Source organism: Hypomesus transpacificus, chromosome 9, assembly GCF_021917145.1.
Source record: "Hypomesus transpacificus isolate Combined female chromosome 9, fHypTra1, whole genome shotgun sequence".
NCBI classification, from domain to species: Eukaryota; Metazoa; Chordata; class Actinopteri; order Osmeriformes; family Osmeridae; genus Hypomesus; species Hypomesus transpacificus.
In genome coordinates, this window is record NC_061068.1 from 7,721,566 (window position 1) to 7,738,690 (window position 17,125).

Below are 17,125 nucleotides of genomic sequence, written 5' to 3' on the forward strand. Positions count from 1 at the left end.
TGTGACACTAATGAATACAAGCAGGCCAGTTTAAGGATACTAATAATTACAAATACAGAATTATAACTTTCAACTCAAACATTTGAAGATGATGGAATTAAATGAGAATACTGCAAAGCAACTGTGTCTACTTTCTTGCCTGTAATCGATATAGCTGCAAATATGGGAGTCAATGCAATGGAAGCTAGTACTCAGGCATCAATTGAGTTCCTACATCCACAAGGTGATAAACACAAATTCAACCATCAATGGCAGTGGATATAGCTGTCTTTCTTTTCCTAGTCACTGTTGTCGATGGACATGAATAGGGTGCTGTCACTGCTGACTAAGATATTTAAGCGGCTTTCGCCCCCTGTTTTGGACATTCTTTGTGCTATTATTTGAATTAAGGAATTTCCTGTACAAGTACAGAAAAACTGACACACATGTATTTGTTCTGTTTTCTTGAGACAGGACAAAACAAACAATTATTATAAAACAAGGTTCCAGCTAGCAGATGTGTTATGGCAAAATATTGCAATGACAGGCACGCATGTACCAGGTCTGTCAAATTAGCAATTGAAAAAAATGATTACATTTGCAAGATTTTGAGGTGGTTGTAGACCAGGCATTTACAAGGTGAAACCCCATTTCCATAATTGTGATCTATGATAATACACAATGGCAAACTCGTAGTTACAAATTAGCTTTTAATTCATTATGTGGTAGAAGACAATGTTACACCTTATTTCAGCTACTATGACAGCCAAAAGGTCTTTACCCAGCATGCACTACAATAGCCTCAGTCAGTGCACAAATGGGATCCTGGAAAAGACTTAAACAGAACATACTGTATAGTTTTAGTATTCTAAAGTACAATCAATCAAATCTGATCTAGAAAAATCTGTAAATTGCTTTTGCAAAGCAGTTAATAGTTACCAGCATGCTTTTCAAAGCAATCAGTTAAAACCAAACACAAAACATTGACCAACCATTTTATTTGCTAAGGTTATGGCTCTCTCTGGTGGCAGACAAAGGGTATTGTTGCTACTGAGTCCGCGAACTGATCTCTTCATCAATAGAAGCATAAACTAGACATTCGTACTTCAGTCAGGATCACAGACTGTCAAAATATTCCAAATGTGTTTGTTAGTTAGAGAAAGTAACAAAGCAAAGTAATTTACTTTATATTTTTACCTCTGTCACCTGCCATTTTTGGCAAAACTATTCTTTGCATTTATTCTTCCTTTTAATTGTTCCTACTATTTCTTCATAAACTAAACTTAAATATATTGCTGTGATAGGAAGGCAGTGACAAGAAAAGCTATTGCTATGTACTATTGTAGCTGGAACATACTGTTCTTGATGGTTAAATATTACAACTAACTTCTGAGAAGAACATTTGGGAGGACACATAAATGAAACCAAGACATTGGTCTAGTTTGCTTGTTATGGGACCTTTGTCTTCAAGTAAGACTGCAGTCAGGACCTTAGACCCCGCACCTACAATAACTTCAGTGTTATGGTGGCACAATTCCACTTTCTCACTGCATTCACAAGTTTGAAAAAAGGTCAAAATAATTTTCTTTAAATAATCAAGATAGAAAAAACAAATTTCCTTAAGATTATTAAGTGTTTTATTGCCCTGTATCCATACATTTGAATTTACATTCCTTTACTCTTTGGCATATGGCATATCGTAATGATGTAGATGCATCATTCTGCAAATATTATCTTCATGACTGTTGTCACAAACCATGGGTTGATATATGTGGTTACAATATTGCAGAACATCTAAAATAGTCTCATTAAAGAATCTTACCAAAATAACAATGTGTATGTATTGACAAGTACAGCTGACTGTACTGTACATTGTAAGAAAGAGTTCAGGCAGGAGAAAAAGAAGAGTTCCATTGTGTAAGACAAAGTGTGTTAGAAATATAAATAATAAAGCTTTTATGGTAATAAAAAAACAGTATAAAACCTCCTGGACTGAATCCTTTAAATTTCCCTTAAACTGATAAAACAATATAAAAAAAAATTATAGGTCAACTAAAACCCAGAGAATCCCTGAAGAAAAATGTTATGCCAATGAAATACCTCTGTCTGTGTTCACATGAACAAATAACTGTCTGTTCATTTAGGTATGAGAGTTGTCAAGTGTTTCCATTTCTAAATTATTTGTTTTGGCAGTCTGTATACAGCAGTGTTTTCTATCTAGTAAGATTGCAGGAAATCCCCAACATGATAAATAGAAGAACAATGTAAAGATATAGAAAATAGTTGTACCATTGTATGCAACATCAGCTATTGTATCTTGTAAGGTAACTAACAGTTACACTTACTAATGTGCCTGAAATTAATGTATTCTACTATGTTTATCAAACTCCACATTGCATAATATTGATTAAGTATTTTTGTGACTTAGCGTTAGTGAATCACTTCCAGTGTATATAAAGCAAATCAATCTTTCCCTCATATCTTCCACAAACAGAACCCTGCAGCCAAGTACTTTTAGTGTAGACATCTGGCCCTTGGCCAAGTCCCCATACCATCCACCAGAAAGCCAGGGTCAACCCTCTGCCCAAATTCTTTCTGTGCCTTCTGTGCTCTGTGCAGACCCGGCCCCAAGGCCATGTTGGTGAGGTCCACCAGTTCACGGCGATGGGACAGCATGGTCACCATGTGCTCCAGCTTGGAGCGAATGGTGGAGTAGTGGTACTGCCTCTCTTTAGTCAGATTGTGGAGGCAGTCCCTCAAATTGTCATCAGGGGGCACTGTACAGTGACGGCGTACAGGAGGATAAACCATCCTATGTGGGGTGGAGAGGTGGTTACGGGAGGCAGAGCTGGTGTCAGAGGAGGAGACTTCTTTCTGGATGCAGGTGATTTTGTGAGCAGCAGTTGTGTTGTCTGGGCAGTGGGGTAAGTCAGTGTGCAGTGGGAAGGGCTCCAAGTCAGTCTGGACTGCAGTGTTCACCTTTACACAACTAGTCTGGGTGAAGACATGGCAAAGGGGTTTGATGGGTAATGCTACCTGATCCATTGCTGTGTTAGGTGGGGTTTCATCAGGAGATAAGCATTGTACAACACTGCCAGTTAGGACTTCCTGCATGTGCTGCTCCATCCAGTTTTCACCAATGGTGGATGAGTTGGATACCGCACTGCTCTTACATCCCACCTCTTCTGTCAGCTCACTGCGGGGCCCCAGTACTGGGACTGGGGCTCGGCTAGGTGTGCTGGTCTGACAGATAGACTCCATAGGCCTCTGCCTTGCAGGCTGAGGGGACGAGGTTATTTGGGGTCTGATGAGCAAATGATCATAGATGCCACTGTTGCGGGCACTGGGAAGGCCCTGGGTGCTGATGGGCATGGACTGGGCATAGAGTATGCGAAACTCTTCGTCAAAATTCTCTGTAATCTGGCCAGACAACTCAATGAGGTTGCTACTGTTCAGTTTTCCATCTGTCCAGTTGAACCTGCACAGAAGAATGCAATTTAACTCACACTATTACATACACAAATCCGGCAAATAATGACAGATAATGTAATATTACAGATTGCACAAAATCTAGGGAATAACATTAAATGTTCTGACTTGTTCCTGCATGTACAGTAAAGTTACAGTATGAATATTAATGATAGGCTATGTCACTTTGATCCCTTATTTGACTGAGGGAAGTGGGTTCTTTACCTGTAGGAGCCTGTCGCCACTCTGTTCCCATCAATCAACATGAACCGTTCATGAACTTTTCCAGTAATCTTAGCCCCTGATCTCATAAAGTATGTTCCTCCAGTTATGGTTCTCACTCGCATTTGCTTTTAAGACAAGGATGAAATAATACAGATTATAAAATAGTCACAGGTTGTTATAATTGATAAAAGCAAAATATGTTGTATTGGTTGATTCTCATGATTTCTTGAAATATACATCATATAAAATACATTACACCCATGTCCACTTACCCGAAGCTCCTCCAATTGCACTTTGATGTTGCTGCACATTTTGAGAAAAGCGGGAGCACATGACTGGTCCAGTAAGATGTACACAGGGACTCTACGTGTGGTGCATGCTTCCTGTAGATCCTTGAAAATGTCCAGGTCAGTGAGGGAGTCTGTCACTATGGCAATTACCTGTTAAGGTCAACAAAGACACTTGAGGTTTTTTTTTTTAAGGTAAAAAATAGCTAAACAAATATGGTTCTTTACTCCCACGGCATTACTCAAATCCAGCAGTCATGTCTGTTACCATAGCTATCAGCTGTAATACTTGGTCAGCAAACACATTTCTATGAAAGACAACCAAGCACATTGTGAGGGTGCCATGGGATTTTCTGCAGAAGGTGGCCACACATTTTTCAGAAGCAGGCAAGGAATTTTTCACTGCTTTGAGGGTTTTCCTAAAGTTCCTTAATAGTTCTCTCTGATGAGTAAAAAACGTATGCCCATCACACCTCACCTGCACTCAAACATGCAAAGCAATGTGTCAGTAGTTACCAGAGGCGTGTTTAGGCACATTCAGATGTAGGCCTAAGCCGTTAAAGTGCTCCAAGGTATACATTCAAAATTCAGCAACAGAACTTCAGTTAGAAGATTTCTAATCTCCTATTGGCTGGAATGTTGAATCACCGGGAGGTTAGAGAACTAGGACAACAGTTCCCAACCTGTAGTCTACACGATTATTAAGGCTTGGTTGACTCAAATATCTTGTTTGTTACACTTAGGAGGTGAATATTTATATTTTTTACCACAATTAAGTGTCCACACTAGAAGTGTCCCATAGGCCTAATTGTCTTCCTTTAGCAGGCCAACAAAATGTTCAATGTTAAAATGACCCTTGTACGTCTGCTATTAATGAACTACTGTAAGGATGATGTAAACGACACATTTGTCTTTTGTCATAGCCTACCTCTTTGGCGCTTTTTATCATTCGTCTTGCAGCTTCCTTACAACTGTAAATACATTCGCCATAGCTGGGTTGGAAATGAGCAACAGCGCGAGTGACTCCGCGGAAGGAACCCGAGGTAAAGGCAGGCCAGCCGATTTCTAATAAAGGAGGCTCAATGTCAGAAATCTCGGGGAAATAAGTGACGGAAGAACAGTCCATGGAACTGCGTACCGACTGCTCGAAAATCATCTCATTTCCGTGAATAGACATACACCGTGGGTCGACCGCCGTGCGACCAATGCCGCGTATCTCGTCATCCGACAAAAAATTGGGAATACTCTCTTTTATGAGAAATTCCTTAAAGTTGTCAACCCCTCCTGAAACGAGCTCTTCCAATGCGAGTCGGTGTCTTTCGTTGTAAAATTCTTGAAGATTATGATCATTTCCTTGTTTAGAGGGCCACCTAGCAGGTGAATCGTCCAAACACTGCGATAGCGCCATAATGTTGCTATTATAGCATATACTTCAAAAACAGCTCAGTCTACAGGTAACAACCAACAGTCGTAAAGCGAGTTTGTATTTAGCGTCCCATTCAGCCCTGCCCTTCGGATATCAGTAGGCTATTGGCTACAATTGTCACAGAAATGCATGCTCTTCTCATATCTGGATATGCTTTGAGACTGCCACTCTGTAAACGCTCTACACTCATTGGCCAGACATTTGAATTTGGAGGCAAACAACCGCTTTCAGGCTGCCACTCTCACCTTTTCCAAGTCTACGTGTGTAGCCCATGCCACCTATTGGCAATTTCTTAGATTTTACATACTACCCATTCCAGATACACTGAAACAAACAGTCTACATTAGGCTATATGAGATCAAAAGATAGACTAAGCCGCATTATGAAGTAGACATATGTAACAATTAGTTCTACATAGGCTTAAGCTGCTGGTTAGCTTTCCAATAATTAAGGAAAACGAAAGAAAAAAAACCTCAGCCTTAGAATAACACAAAATGAAAGGATGGACCATTACTGAAAAAATAAAGAAAATGATTCTACTTTCAGTTAAATTTAGTTTGGGATTGAGTTAGGTGGACATTATAGTCCAGGCAATGTAGCCCAAATGATGTAATGTTCATAGTTTCTATATCAATATATGATACTGTAGACCTGTATCGTATATTATATCTTCAGAGACGCTATACCGGGATAGGCCGAGAACTATCAGAACAAAAAAATTAGGAACACATGGGGGCTATTAACCTATACTCGTATACTGTAGGTAGGCCTATATGTGTCAAATGCTTTATTTCCTGCTATTTAACGTGGTTTATAAATATTCAATTTTGCGCAAATTGGGTAATCGGTCATGTAGCATAAGGTAGTAGGCCCAACCCGGTTGTCTATTTATTTTTGTATTTGTTGATATAGTTTCGGCTGCACTGTTGATTCGGTCTATATAGCCCTGCCATGCCCGACATTTTCCCCAATGCAAATGCATCCACTGCACGACCCCCGCCTCTCCAAAAATTAGATGAAAGGGTTTTTGGAATTTTGGGTGACGCTTTGAATCACGTGTTCATAGGAAATACACCGTATAATTTTTGGCTGCCTCGTCCTGCGCTGTCGACCATAGTTGCTTTCTGTCCATGCACTAAGCAAGGAGAGGTAATGCAGCCTACCTAGTTGTGGTCACTGCCGAGTTCACGCCAGTTCACCGGGTTCACATGAGGAGAGGTCCCACCCTCTTCTTTTTACAAAGCGCTACGAACGGAGCTATTAAAATAATATTTTCTATATTAATGTCGGATTCCATTTTCCCCTGACCAACATTCAAGGTAAGCCCACATAGGCTATTCTTTTAGGCAATCGAACAACGCGTGTGGGTGACATGACTCAAAGTTGTTTACTAAAATTGTAACTCGCTATTGAATTTTTATGTTGTGCTGTAGTAGTCCAGCCAGTTTATATGAAGTCGCCAATGTATAAAATGGCGACAGTAGGTGGGGGGTGCGAGTTTGGATTTTGGGGAATATTCAAATGCTACCATGGCTACAGTATGAGCTTTGGGTTTTTAATAACAAGTAAACCAATGCTGTGTTTGCCAACAGGCTTCTGAAGTGAACGGGTTAACTTGTCAGTTCGCTACAGTGTCAATGAAGACTAACGTTCGTCTTTACCCCCATAGTTCGTGAACGGGCTACAATGTGACGTTTAAAAAAAAAAATTGTATTGGATAGAGCGGATTTCATCTCGTGACAATGGTTACACTCTCTAGTTGAGGTGTTTTATTCAAAGAATATCCGGATATTAGAAAGGAGTTATTTACCGGACAATATGACGTGGGTCCAGATTTTTACATCCGAAAATGTCTTCCCTCTGTTTGAATTGTTTAGTGTAATACCTCCTTCCACACACGCACATTCACTGAATGTATTAAGGGTAGTAGGCTATAATGGAACTAAATTGCTTTCATTTTCTACCTGATCTTAATGATAGTGAATATCTTGACCCATACATTAGCCTATTTAGTTGTTTAGTTAATTAGGCGGAAATGCACGTAAATGCTTCATCTGAAGTGATAACTTATTTTATACAAATAGCACACGTTATTGTTGTGGTCCAGTTAGTTGCCTTGGCATTAATGCACTATTCTAGTGGAATGCTGACTATCATGTGCCATGGCTGCAGCCTGTGACACAGACATTCAGGAGGAGTCCCTGTAGGCTGGTGACTAAAGCTGCCTCAGCCACTATCACCCTTAGTGCCTTGCAACCATTAAATTAAATAACCTAGACTGCAGCATCTCAGCACTTGATGAGGGTCTCACACTGGCATTGACCTGCCATGGACATGTTAACTTTTCACTAAATAGTGAAAAATTACAATATTGTCATTTATAGTATTTCCTAATGCCTAGTCACTTATCCATACGTTAATCTGAAAGATACTATAACTGATATAATCAACATAGAGTTCACAGATTGCTCTCTTATCAGTACTGCTTTAAGTCTCTCTTTACTAGCAAATGCAAAGGTAGACCACCTCTCATCACCTGGCTCCACAGTGTGCTCAGTTAAGCAGGGTCCAATGAATCTGACGTGTGGACTGTCTCACTGTACACTGGGGGAATGTCAGTTCCCTTTGTGGATCCCTGGGAACGTTCCTCCATCTCTCTTCTATGAACTGGTCTAATGAGGATGCCAGACATATTGCCTTTCATTCTGACTCTCTGCAATTAGGAATGGCTCACAGTTTTGGTTATGGCCATAACAGAGCATGTTTGTATACACAGACACTCTGTAATGGGCTGACTGTCCCTACATGGTTCTCCTTAGTAACAGGCATATTCCATTAGGAGGATTATATGTTCAGATTTTTATCATCACCAGTTAAATCATATTTTCATGTCTTCAGTTCACTTGGTTTTATGTTAATCACCAGAGCTCATCGGAGGAGGGTCATATGGTCATGATTTGCAGTTTTAGCTGACATCCAGTGTACATTCCGAAGTTCAGAGAGGAAAATCAGCTTACTAATGCCAACCAGATCTATTTCCTACCAGGTCTGTGCAAACAAGCATATCTTGGGGAAAAAAGCATACGTCCTCATCCTTACAAAATAAGCTTGAAATCAATGGAGTTCTTGAACAGCTTTCCCCAAGTATAGGTATGCATACCATCTACACCGTTCACATTTTCCCATGCTTTTCATCCTTTCTCATAGTTCGTATCGTATTATCAAGACCCAAAGCTATCCAAAGCTTTGCTGACATAGACTGTTTGCATAGTTCCAACTGCAATAAACTTCTGTCGCTGTGAGAAGAAAAGCTGGGGGCTTGTGACGACACTGCCCCTGCTTCTCTCTGTCCCATGCAAGAAAGGTTTGGTCAGCAGTAGCTGGTGTTTGCCAGATTCTGGCAGTAACATGGGACTGTGATGTCAGCCATTTTAGGTGGGACAGTATAATGTACGGTGCACCGCCATTTTTCTTCCCTTTTCTTTTTAAGTTGTCAAATCAATGCCTGTTGTCTTGGCTACAGAAATTAAAGAGTTATTCGTCAACAAGGACATGAGACTAAGAATTTTTCCACACACTGTTTGTCTTTCATTCAGTTCAGCCATAGGGACGAGATTTGTGTTTGTATATTCTTTAGGCATTTTTATATTAGAAACCCGAAGAAGTAGAGATGGCATTCAGGAAGTCAAGTGAAGAAACATTCCTTCCCTCAGTCCTTAGGCCTGATGGGACATTCATATGTAAAGTGAAGTATGTGTCCTAATTTCTTTGTAGAGTTTTACAAACTCTTAATGAGAAGAGTGTACCATGAGGCAGGTACAGAATGTTGTTAATCTTTAATAGAACGAAACTCAAATTCTGTAAACAGTTAAAACCCAAGCCTGACAAGGCTAAAGATGTAGAACTAACTTCTACCTGCACTGCCAGGATGTGTAATTTAACTGTCTTTTTTTGTATAAGTGTGTGCATTTGTCTGGGCGGAGAGTGTAGTGTAGGCAAGTGACTCCTCTGTGTGTGTGTGTGTGTGTGTGTGTGTGTGTGTGTGTGTGGTGTGGTGGGCAAGGGGAAGAGCAGAGTTGCCATGGCAATGTTAACACATGAGTGGCACTGCCGACTGGTCTCCCAGCGGACCAGGCTGCAGTCACGGAGGTAAGGGGGGGGCGAGGAGGAGACGGCCTGCCAACACCTGCGTCTCAGCAGACATTCACAAACACATACACTGTATCCAAGACATATTTGATGGGCTTGCAAAAGGACAGACAAGATGCAGTCGACATATCTGCTGTATTCGCACTGTGCTACTGACCCTGATTAGTGATGACTCCAAATAATTTCACAGTGAGCGATGATTCAGTACCCCTAACCGATGATTACTGTTGACAAGACACAGAGCCGTGTCACCAACCCAAGTCCATGCTGCCAAGCATAGATGTGAAAATCACAATAGTTACAGAAGACACTCAGACATGAATGGAACAATGGCAAGTCAACGGTCAGTCGTGTTAATAAAGCTCCCGGCAGTGGATCACATTCCTCTTGGAAATAGGGCAGCATTGTTCCAAATCTCTTTCCTGTTCTAGGCAGTAATTGCTCTCTGTCTCTGACTTATATTTTGGGTGTCCAGCTGATCCACTCACATGACATGAATCTATTTAATGGACATTCAGCAGAAGATGCTGAATGCTTCTAAATAGTTTTATTATTCATATGTGTCATGAGTTGTCCTGTCTAGCCCCACCATTTTGAGTAGTTGGTTAATATTTCCGTAAATGTTTTATGTGAAATCCATCGAAACGGTTTAAAGGTGCTTGCAAGACACAGATAACTTTGAAGTACTGAAAATGTCTGTAATGTCTTGGTGGAGTTTCAACCAACTCATGGCAGTCTGTCATCATCAATCATACACTAACCTTACCCTGACTCTCTCCCTTGTGTTTTCCCATCTCTTCATACATCCTTTTTCTCCTTCATTTTTCATGTGACAAGCACCATTACAAATACCTGTCTTTGTTTTTAAATGTCAGTTTTTGGTGACACTGTCTGTATCTGACCCCATCTACAGCACAGCAAATTAAATGACATTTTACTTCACATTTACATTTCAAACAATGAAGAATTAAGGACTTGGATGCTTCTAAAGTCACATGTGACGTTAAGCACACAAGGAAATACTTTTATACGTACAAGGCAAAGCCTTTGATGAGCGTGGGTGTTTACAGAGTCTGAGAGCTGTCACTTTACCTCAGTTCAGATTCTAGTCTCTAGGTCTAGTGAGATGAAAAGAGCTTCCTCTCAGCCCAATAGTCGGTGCCAGTATCAGGACATACGACACACTGGGGACAATGCTAGTCTGAGTAGTTTACCTCTGTGCTGAAACACGAAGCCTCTCTTTATTTCAGAGAGCTCCATTCAATGGCTTGCTGTCTGGGAAGCCCTTGTCTAGTGTCTGATCACTCCTCTCTCCTGCCAAATAAAGCACCCCTATTCTTTAGATAGGTGACCTGGATTTATATGAAATATTTTCTAACATTCTGGCCTGTCTGTATATTTGTCATGCAGGAAGTTTGGTTTGTCTGGAGGGGGCATGTCTGTGCAATGTCTGCTGTCACTACAGTCTTTTCTCAGGTGCTTCTGTCCGTTTGCTGTAGTAACACAGTTACATTGTCAGCCTGGACCCGTGAGAACAACGTGTAATTTAAAGTTGACCAGTGGAGGAGGGATTTCATAGCTATCATGTTATTTTCTATATAGAAAGAAGGAAACTATAAGTGGGACAATATTTTGAGACTAGAAAATTGAGATTTTCATATTACATTGTCTTAGTATACAATTACATTTTAACAACGACATTGCATTCCATCCTATTCTAAACCCTCTGTCAAGTTTTCATGCAAACAGTTAACAGTTTTTTGCATTGCGTGAGAATTCACTTGGTCCAAGAAACAAACTGGTTGTTCCCACTCAAGGTTAAGCAAGTGTGCCGTCAGAGTGTATCATGACCTCTCCAGCGGCTAAACATACAGCACATGCCCACGTCTGGATGCAGTGAAGCGGGATTACTGCATAAGATGCTGATGACCTAGTTTTTTTGTTTTGTTTTTAGATGGAAGGCAGCCGTCATTAGAAACAAAATAAAAAAGAGGCAGTTACAAAAACAACGTCACGGCTTGTCTGGGATCAGCATGTTCTGTGGGCAGTCATTCGGGGGTTTTAATTCTGGAACAGGTTCATCTTTTATTTACCAGCCAGACGGTCATGGTGAACACAAACGTGAAGACTTTTTGATTCACTGAAGGCTCAGTAGAATGTTGATTTGAATGTGACAGTATTCTGTAATTGAGAGAATTACTCTGTATGCAAACATCATGTTGTCATGTTGCGATTGGTGGCATTCCATGTAGGAAGAGGAAGCGATAAAGATCAAGGGAACCATGTGCAAAATGAGCATGTTTGTGCGTCAGGATCATTGAAAGGGCGGACTGTTGAGAGAAGAGCTCTGTTTTCTCTTTCATATCTTTTCTTCTGAATCTTTGTAGCATATGGTAGAGTGCCCAGAGAAAGAAACATTATGAGATATTTAGCTACAAACTGTACAATGCGAGTAAGCGGAAAACATTGACCATGGTTGACCTATGTCCTGAAATGACTTCAAACTGGCTCATAACAGTTATATTTTTGTTATTGGGGAATAGAGCCAGGGAGAGTGTAGGAGACTGTGATAAATGATCCTTCTATACTTAGTGTACAGTAAAATCATGTACGTGAATCTTTCATCTCTCTCTCTCTCACAGGTGCCCAGTGAACTGCTCATACACATCGGTGAGCAAGTGAGATGAGTGCCAAGAAAAAAGGGCAACATGAAGCAACACTGTAATATAGCGGCTCGTCCATGACGCTTAACCTAGATCAGGAACTTTCCACTCACCACCAGCCCCCTGTTATCATACTGGACAACCAATCAGTCAATACATCTTATCATAAAATCATAATGGCTAGCAAGAGGAAATCAACTGTACCTTGCATGATCCCCTCCAAAACCAAACATGTGCGGGAAGAGATCGTCCTGGGTTGTCTACCCGAGCTCCTACCCACGATCCCAGAAGACAGCATCCTCAGTATCAGTGGAGAAGCGGCAGGCCATTTCTGTCATGACTCCGCTAGACCTAAAGGTGGAGACCGATGGTATAAAGGGGGAGTATACAGTTGCCAACCCTGCTGCTTTGAGTCCAGAGATCTCAATTCCTTTTTGGACCATCTGCATATCTGCCATGCAGACTTCAGGGCTCAGCCCAGCTTCTACTGCCTGAACTGTGGAGTGTCAGTGGCTCGATTTGAGGCCCTAGCTCTGCACAATGCAAAAGCCCACCCTGGGCTGACTAGGGGATCTGTCCATGGTTCCCTTCATGTCAAAAAGAGGGACCAGATAACCACAGTGGAGCAAAGCTTGTTCACAGACAACGGGGATGTCCTTTGTGAATCTGGGATCTCCCTTACTAAAACACCTATAGCAAGGATGATGAAGGCCAAGGGGGAGCACAAGAAGATAGTGGTCTCCCACACTGTGGAAGTGCGAAGGATAGACACTGGGAAGGAGATGGACCCAAAAATGTTGACAAATGTGCCTGAACTCCAGAACGGGGCTCTCAGGGTTACTGATTCCCCTTCTGTACCGAAGACCTCTGTCATTCATGTAATAACAACAGCGCCCAGTCAACCTTTTCACAAGCACACTCCCTCTCTCTATTCTTTGCCCTCTTCTGATTCCAGCAAGAACCTTCCCAAAGTGATGATCCCGCTTAGCAGCATCCCCACCTATGATGCTGCCATGGACACCAGCAGCTTTCTCAAGACCTCCTTTGGCAAGTTCCCATACCCATCCAAAGCCGAGCTCTGCTACTTGACTGTGGTCTCTGATTTTCCTGAAGAACAGATTAAACTGTGGTTCACAGCTCAAAGACTGAAGCAAGGCATCAGCTGGTCCCCCGAAGAGATAGAGGAGGCCAAAAGGAAGATGTTCAACACCGTGTTCCAGACAGAAGAACCACAAAAGCATCCCTCTAAACAAAGACATGCCAATCACATAGTGAGCCATCACACTATCACTGCCCAACCTGCCCCAGTGGGACCCAACTACCAGACGGCCAATCTGCTCCATGGTAGTGTGCTAGGCAGGCAGACCAGGGTCATAGCCAGTCAGGCTGGCATGGCAGGAGGCCAACAGGTCACCAGGGTATCATACACCACTCCCACCACGCCGCCTACATGTCCAACAATGGTCAGAACATCACACCTACTGACCAAGAATATTGTACCAATACTGGAGACAGACAAGAGTGTCGGCCTGGGGTTAGACATTGCTGGAAGCAGCAGTTGTGTCGTGAGCACCAGCAACCGTAGTAACAGTAGCAGCAGTAGTTGCAGTAGTAGCAGTAGCATTAGTAGTTACTTCTCCAGTAGTAGTAACGGTGGAGAACATGGCACTAGGACATCTATGAACAACAGCGGCTTAAGCAACAGCATAGTCGGCTGCTCAACTATTGTTAGTAATACTAATAATTGCGGATCTGACAATGAAAGGAGACAAAACAGTAATGTTGACAGTATACCATCTATCTTAGAAGGTTTTAGTAGCAACGAAAGTAAAGTGATCATCAACACCAGCAAATCTAACATCATATGTCACAGTAATTCTAGTGCCTGTAACCTGGATCCGTTTCCATTAACACAGGCTGATGATGACAAAACCAACAATGGTATCCATCACAAGACCAACAATGGCAGTGTTAGCGGTGACTATTCCAGCACTAGCAATAATGGTAGCGTCCCTAACCTGAATCATGCCAGCAATGCTCAACATGACAACACCAGCACCACCGTCATTACTAAAAACAACAGCAGCAGCATATCTATAATAGAGGAGGGCAAGTGTATTCAGGAGTTTCCACTAAAGGGTATGTCAATCTTACAGCAGCTTATCAAAAAGGAAGACGAAGTTGAGATGGACAAGACTAGAACAGGGCTTAAAGTCGACCCGATCAAGATAAACCGGAGGAGGCTGAAGGTTAATGAGTTTGATACCACACCTGGCCTGGAGACCACAACCCCAGAGCTCAAACCTGACTGTCCTGAGACCGCCATGTCCCCCCAGCCATCCTTCTCTGCCGCATGGGGAAAGAAGAGCCCCCAGCAGGTGCACCTTCTCAGACAGACGTTCTCCAGCACCCGCTGGCCCAGCAGCCAGCAGTATGAAGAGCTGAGCGTCATGACAGGCCTACCAAAGTCAGAGGTAGTGCGCTGGTTCAGTGATAGCCGCTACATCCACAAGAATGGTCAGCTGCAGTGGCTAGAGAGCTACCAGCGTCCACCAGCAGGCTTAAAAGAAGCCAGCAGCTTCACTGACCTGGACCTTGATGCACTAAAAGACCCCCAGACAGCTCATAAGAAACTGGCCGAAGAGGATGTGAGCAAGCAGCTTGTCGAAGAGCCTGTTCAGCGAAGCACAGTGCAGAGGGGTGTCTGGCGAGACACATACACTCCACTGCTGAGTCTCGTAGACTCTGAGGAGACTGGGGACAGAGGGAGGGCTGGACAGACAGTAGAGTCAGGAGTTTTGCAGGATCACTGGGTGGAGAGCGAGGATAAGCACCAGCAGCCCGTCACTGGGCAGGCCTTTGTGGAGGCGACCGACGGCAGTCAAGACAGGTAAGTCACTTTATACCTGGAACTTTACATTTGCTGTCTTGTGGCAGTCTCTGAAAAACTCTTTACAATTGGGGACTTTCCCAGATCACCTTAAATTGCTTTGTGTTTTATAGCTATTAAAGATGTTTTATATAGAGTGTATTATAAAGAAAATTAAGAAATAAAGTGAGATAATTGTTAGTTGTTCTTATGTGATTTATAAAGAAAAGTGAAGCAAGAGAAGGTGTGGTTACTCAAACTAAGTGGCTTCTTTGAAACAATCAAAGGTCTGTGCTTTAAGAACCTATTTTTAGATCAGTCGGAGTGTGGGCCGTTAAATTATAGATAGAGCAAGCACGCTAATATATGTGAATAAATCATGACAATTGTCTGGGGTGAAATGGCTTTTAAATGGGCTAGTTTCTGATTTCCTCAATGTAAATTCAAACAGTATGTACATTAACTCAAAACAATAATGAGCAGGCATTTCACATGCTTGCGTGTGTCTGTTCCCCCCCAAGGGATCGCCTGAGGACAGAGCTGTTGGAAGTGTGACAGAGCGATCCAATCATATAGCAGGAACAGGACGTTTTCGGCTAGCCAGCTTTGTGGCCAAAGTCTGTGTGTTCATTATGACAGCAGATGTGATTGTAGCTGAACCGTTGGACCGTCGTCTGTAACTGTGAATACCCCCATCTCACCCCCACCTCTTCCATCAACCATTACTTTTGACATCCTGAAATGAAAGAACTTCTCAACTTTGAGTCCTGTGATGTTAAAGCCTTTCTTCATGCTTCTTTGAGGTTGTGTGGGGTGGGTGCACAATGAGGTCAGTAAGATGGATCGGATATAGAAAGAGGATGCACACAGACTGGATAACTGACTTGAATTGAGGGATTATGTAGAGGGAAAATACTGTTAGGGAGAGGGAGATATACATACATATATGATGGAAAATGCACTATTACGGTTTGTTTATTGACCCGACAGAAAGAAGTGTCATATAGAGTTGTTATTGTTGGCTTTGTGAGACTTTTTTAGCAACCAGTACTTCAGCACTGCCTTGAATTTTACTATTTTCTTCATTTGTTTTTTTCAATTCCATTTACTCCTCTATAGTCACTGTAAGTCCAGATGCAATCAATACAAGTTTTTATTCTGCTCTGTATAAATGTTAGTGATCACTTAACAGTTCAGCTACTCACAAGAGACAATACATACAATGCACTAATGAAGACAGCAATGCTAAAATCACACTGCCCCAGAGTAAAGATATTGACAGTTCTGTCAAGATCAATATTCTACACTGCCCTGGCTTCATCTGCAAGCTCAATAGAGAGAGCCTGTCACGCTACCGTTGCCTTACTCTGCTTTGTCCATGTGTTGATATGACGGTCCGCCCTTCACGTCGCTTTTTAAGCTGGTTTGCTGTTGAGAGCAACAATGTTTCCAGTGCATTGATGGTCATTGCTGGTCTATATCTGTGAATATGCTGCTTCTGTACACTTGGAAAAGTTCAACACTTTGCTGTAATGAAATTAAATATCATTACTGGAAAATGTTGTTAAAATCTAAATGTTAATTTGATCTAAAGCCCTGGACACTGACAGTGCTAGCTAGAGAGCCAAATGTGGAGACGTGTTTCACTCCACTGAATTTTCATGTGTTCATATAAACGTACAAACGTAGTCACTACATGAATCCTACAAAGCTGCATCTTTGTGAAGCTGCTAAATAGCTAAGAACGGTGCTATACCATCCAAAGTGAAATTGGAGGTGACCTCCTACCAGCAGTGTATGCACTTGTCGAATGTTACCAATTTATTTTGGTTTGAGACAATAAAAAGGAATCTGGACTTACTGTGTTATGATCACGTTAACTTTTATGAAATAGTTTGATCATAAAGCACTGTTGTATCATCCTTTCTACACTTCTGAATCTTTACAGAATAAACAAAATATTCACTGATCAAGAATGTCTGTTGGTTTTATTGTCACAGAAACATAGACTTCAGCATAATTAGTGCATACATAAACAAAAGCAAAATGTATGGAATCA

General features: G+C 41.8%; 2 protein-coding genes across 2 annotated transcripts; one reads left to right on the forward strand and one right to left on the reverse strand.

The window, feature by feature from the left end:
- Positions 1–1,598: 1,598 nt before the first annotated feature.
- fam83d (family with sequence similarity 83 member D) lies at positions 1,599–5,546 on the reverse strand. Its single transcript, XM_047026269.1, has 4 exons — positions 4,888–5,546; positions 3,945–4,112; positions 3,673–3,797; positions 1,599–3,457 (listed from the first exon to the last, which is right to left on the reverse strand). Exons 1-4 carry the CDS (start codon positions 5,365–5,367, stop codon positions 2,494–2,496), a joined length of 1,737 nt encoding a protein of 578 aa, XP_046882225.1. The 5' UTR covers positions 5,368–5,546; the 3' UTR covers positions 1,599–2,493.
- An 880-nt stretch (positions 5,547–6,426) lies between these two features.
- Positions 6,427–17,039, forward strand: zhx3a (zinc fingers and homeoboxes 3a). The gene is made up of 3 exons (XM_047025501.1): positions 6,427–6,704; positions 12,177–15,087; positions 15,588–17,039. Exons 2-3 carry the CDS (start codon positions 12,275–12,277, stop codon positions 15,619–15,621), a joined length of 2,847 nt encoding a protein of 948 aa, XP_046881457.1. The 5' UTR covers positions 6,427–6,704; positions 12,177–12,274; the 3' UTR covers positions 15,622–17,039.
- The last annotated feature ends 86 nt before the right edge of the window (positions 17,040–17,125 follow it).

Coding starts and splice junctions, on each gene's coding strand:
- fam83d (XM_047026269.1), bottom strand. CDS start 5,367: ATGGCGCTATCGCAGTGTTTGGACGATTCACCTGCTAGGTGGCCCTCT. Junction 3,798..3,944: donor TGCAATTGGAGGAGCTTCGG/GTAAGTGGACAT, acceptor TTGTCTTAAAAG/CAAATGCGAGTGAGAACCAT. Junction 3,458..3,672: donor GTGGCGACAGGCTCCTACAG/GTAAAGAACCCA, acceptor TCTTCTGTGCAG/GTTCAACTGGACAGATGGAA.
- zhx3a (XM_047025501.1), top strand. CDS start 12,275: ATGACGCTTAACCTAGATCAGGAACTTTCCACTCACCACCAGCCCCCT. Junction 15,088..15,587: donor ACCGACGGCAGTCAAGACAG/GTAAGTCACTTT, acceptor TTCCCCCCCAAG/GGATCGCCTGAGGACAGAGC.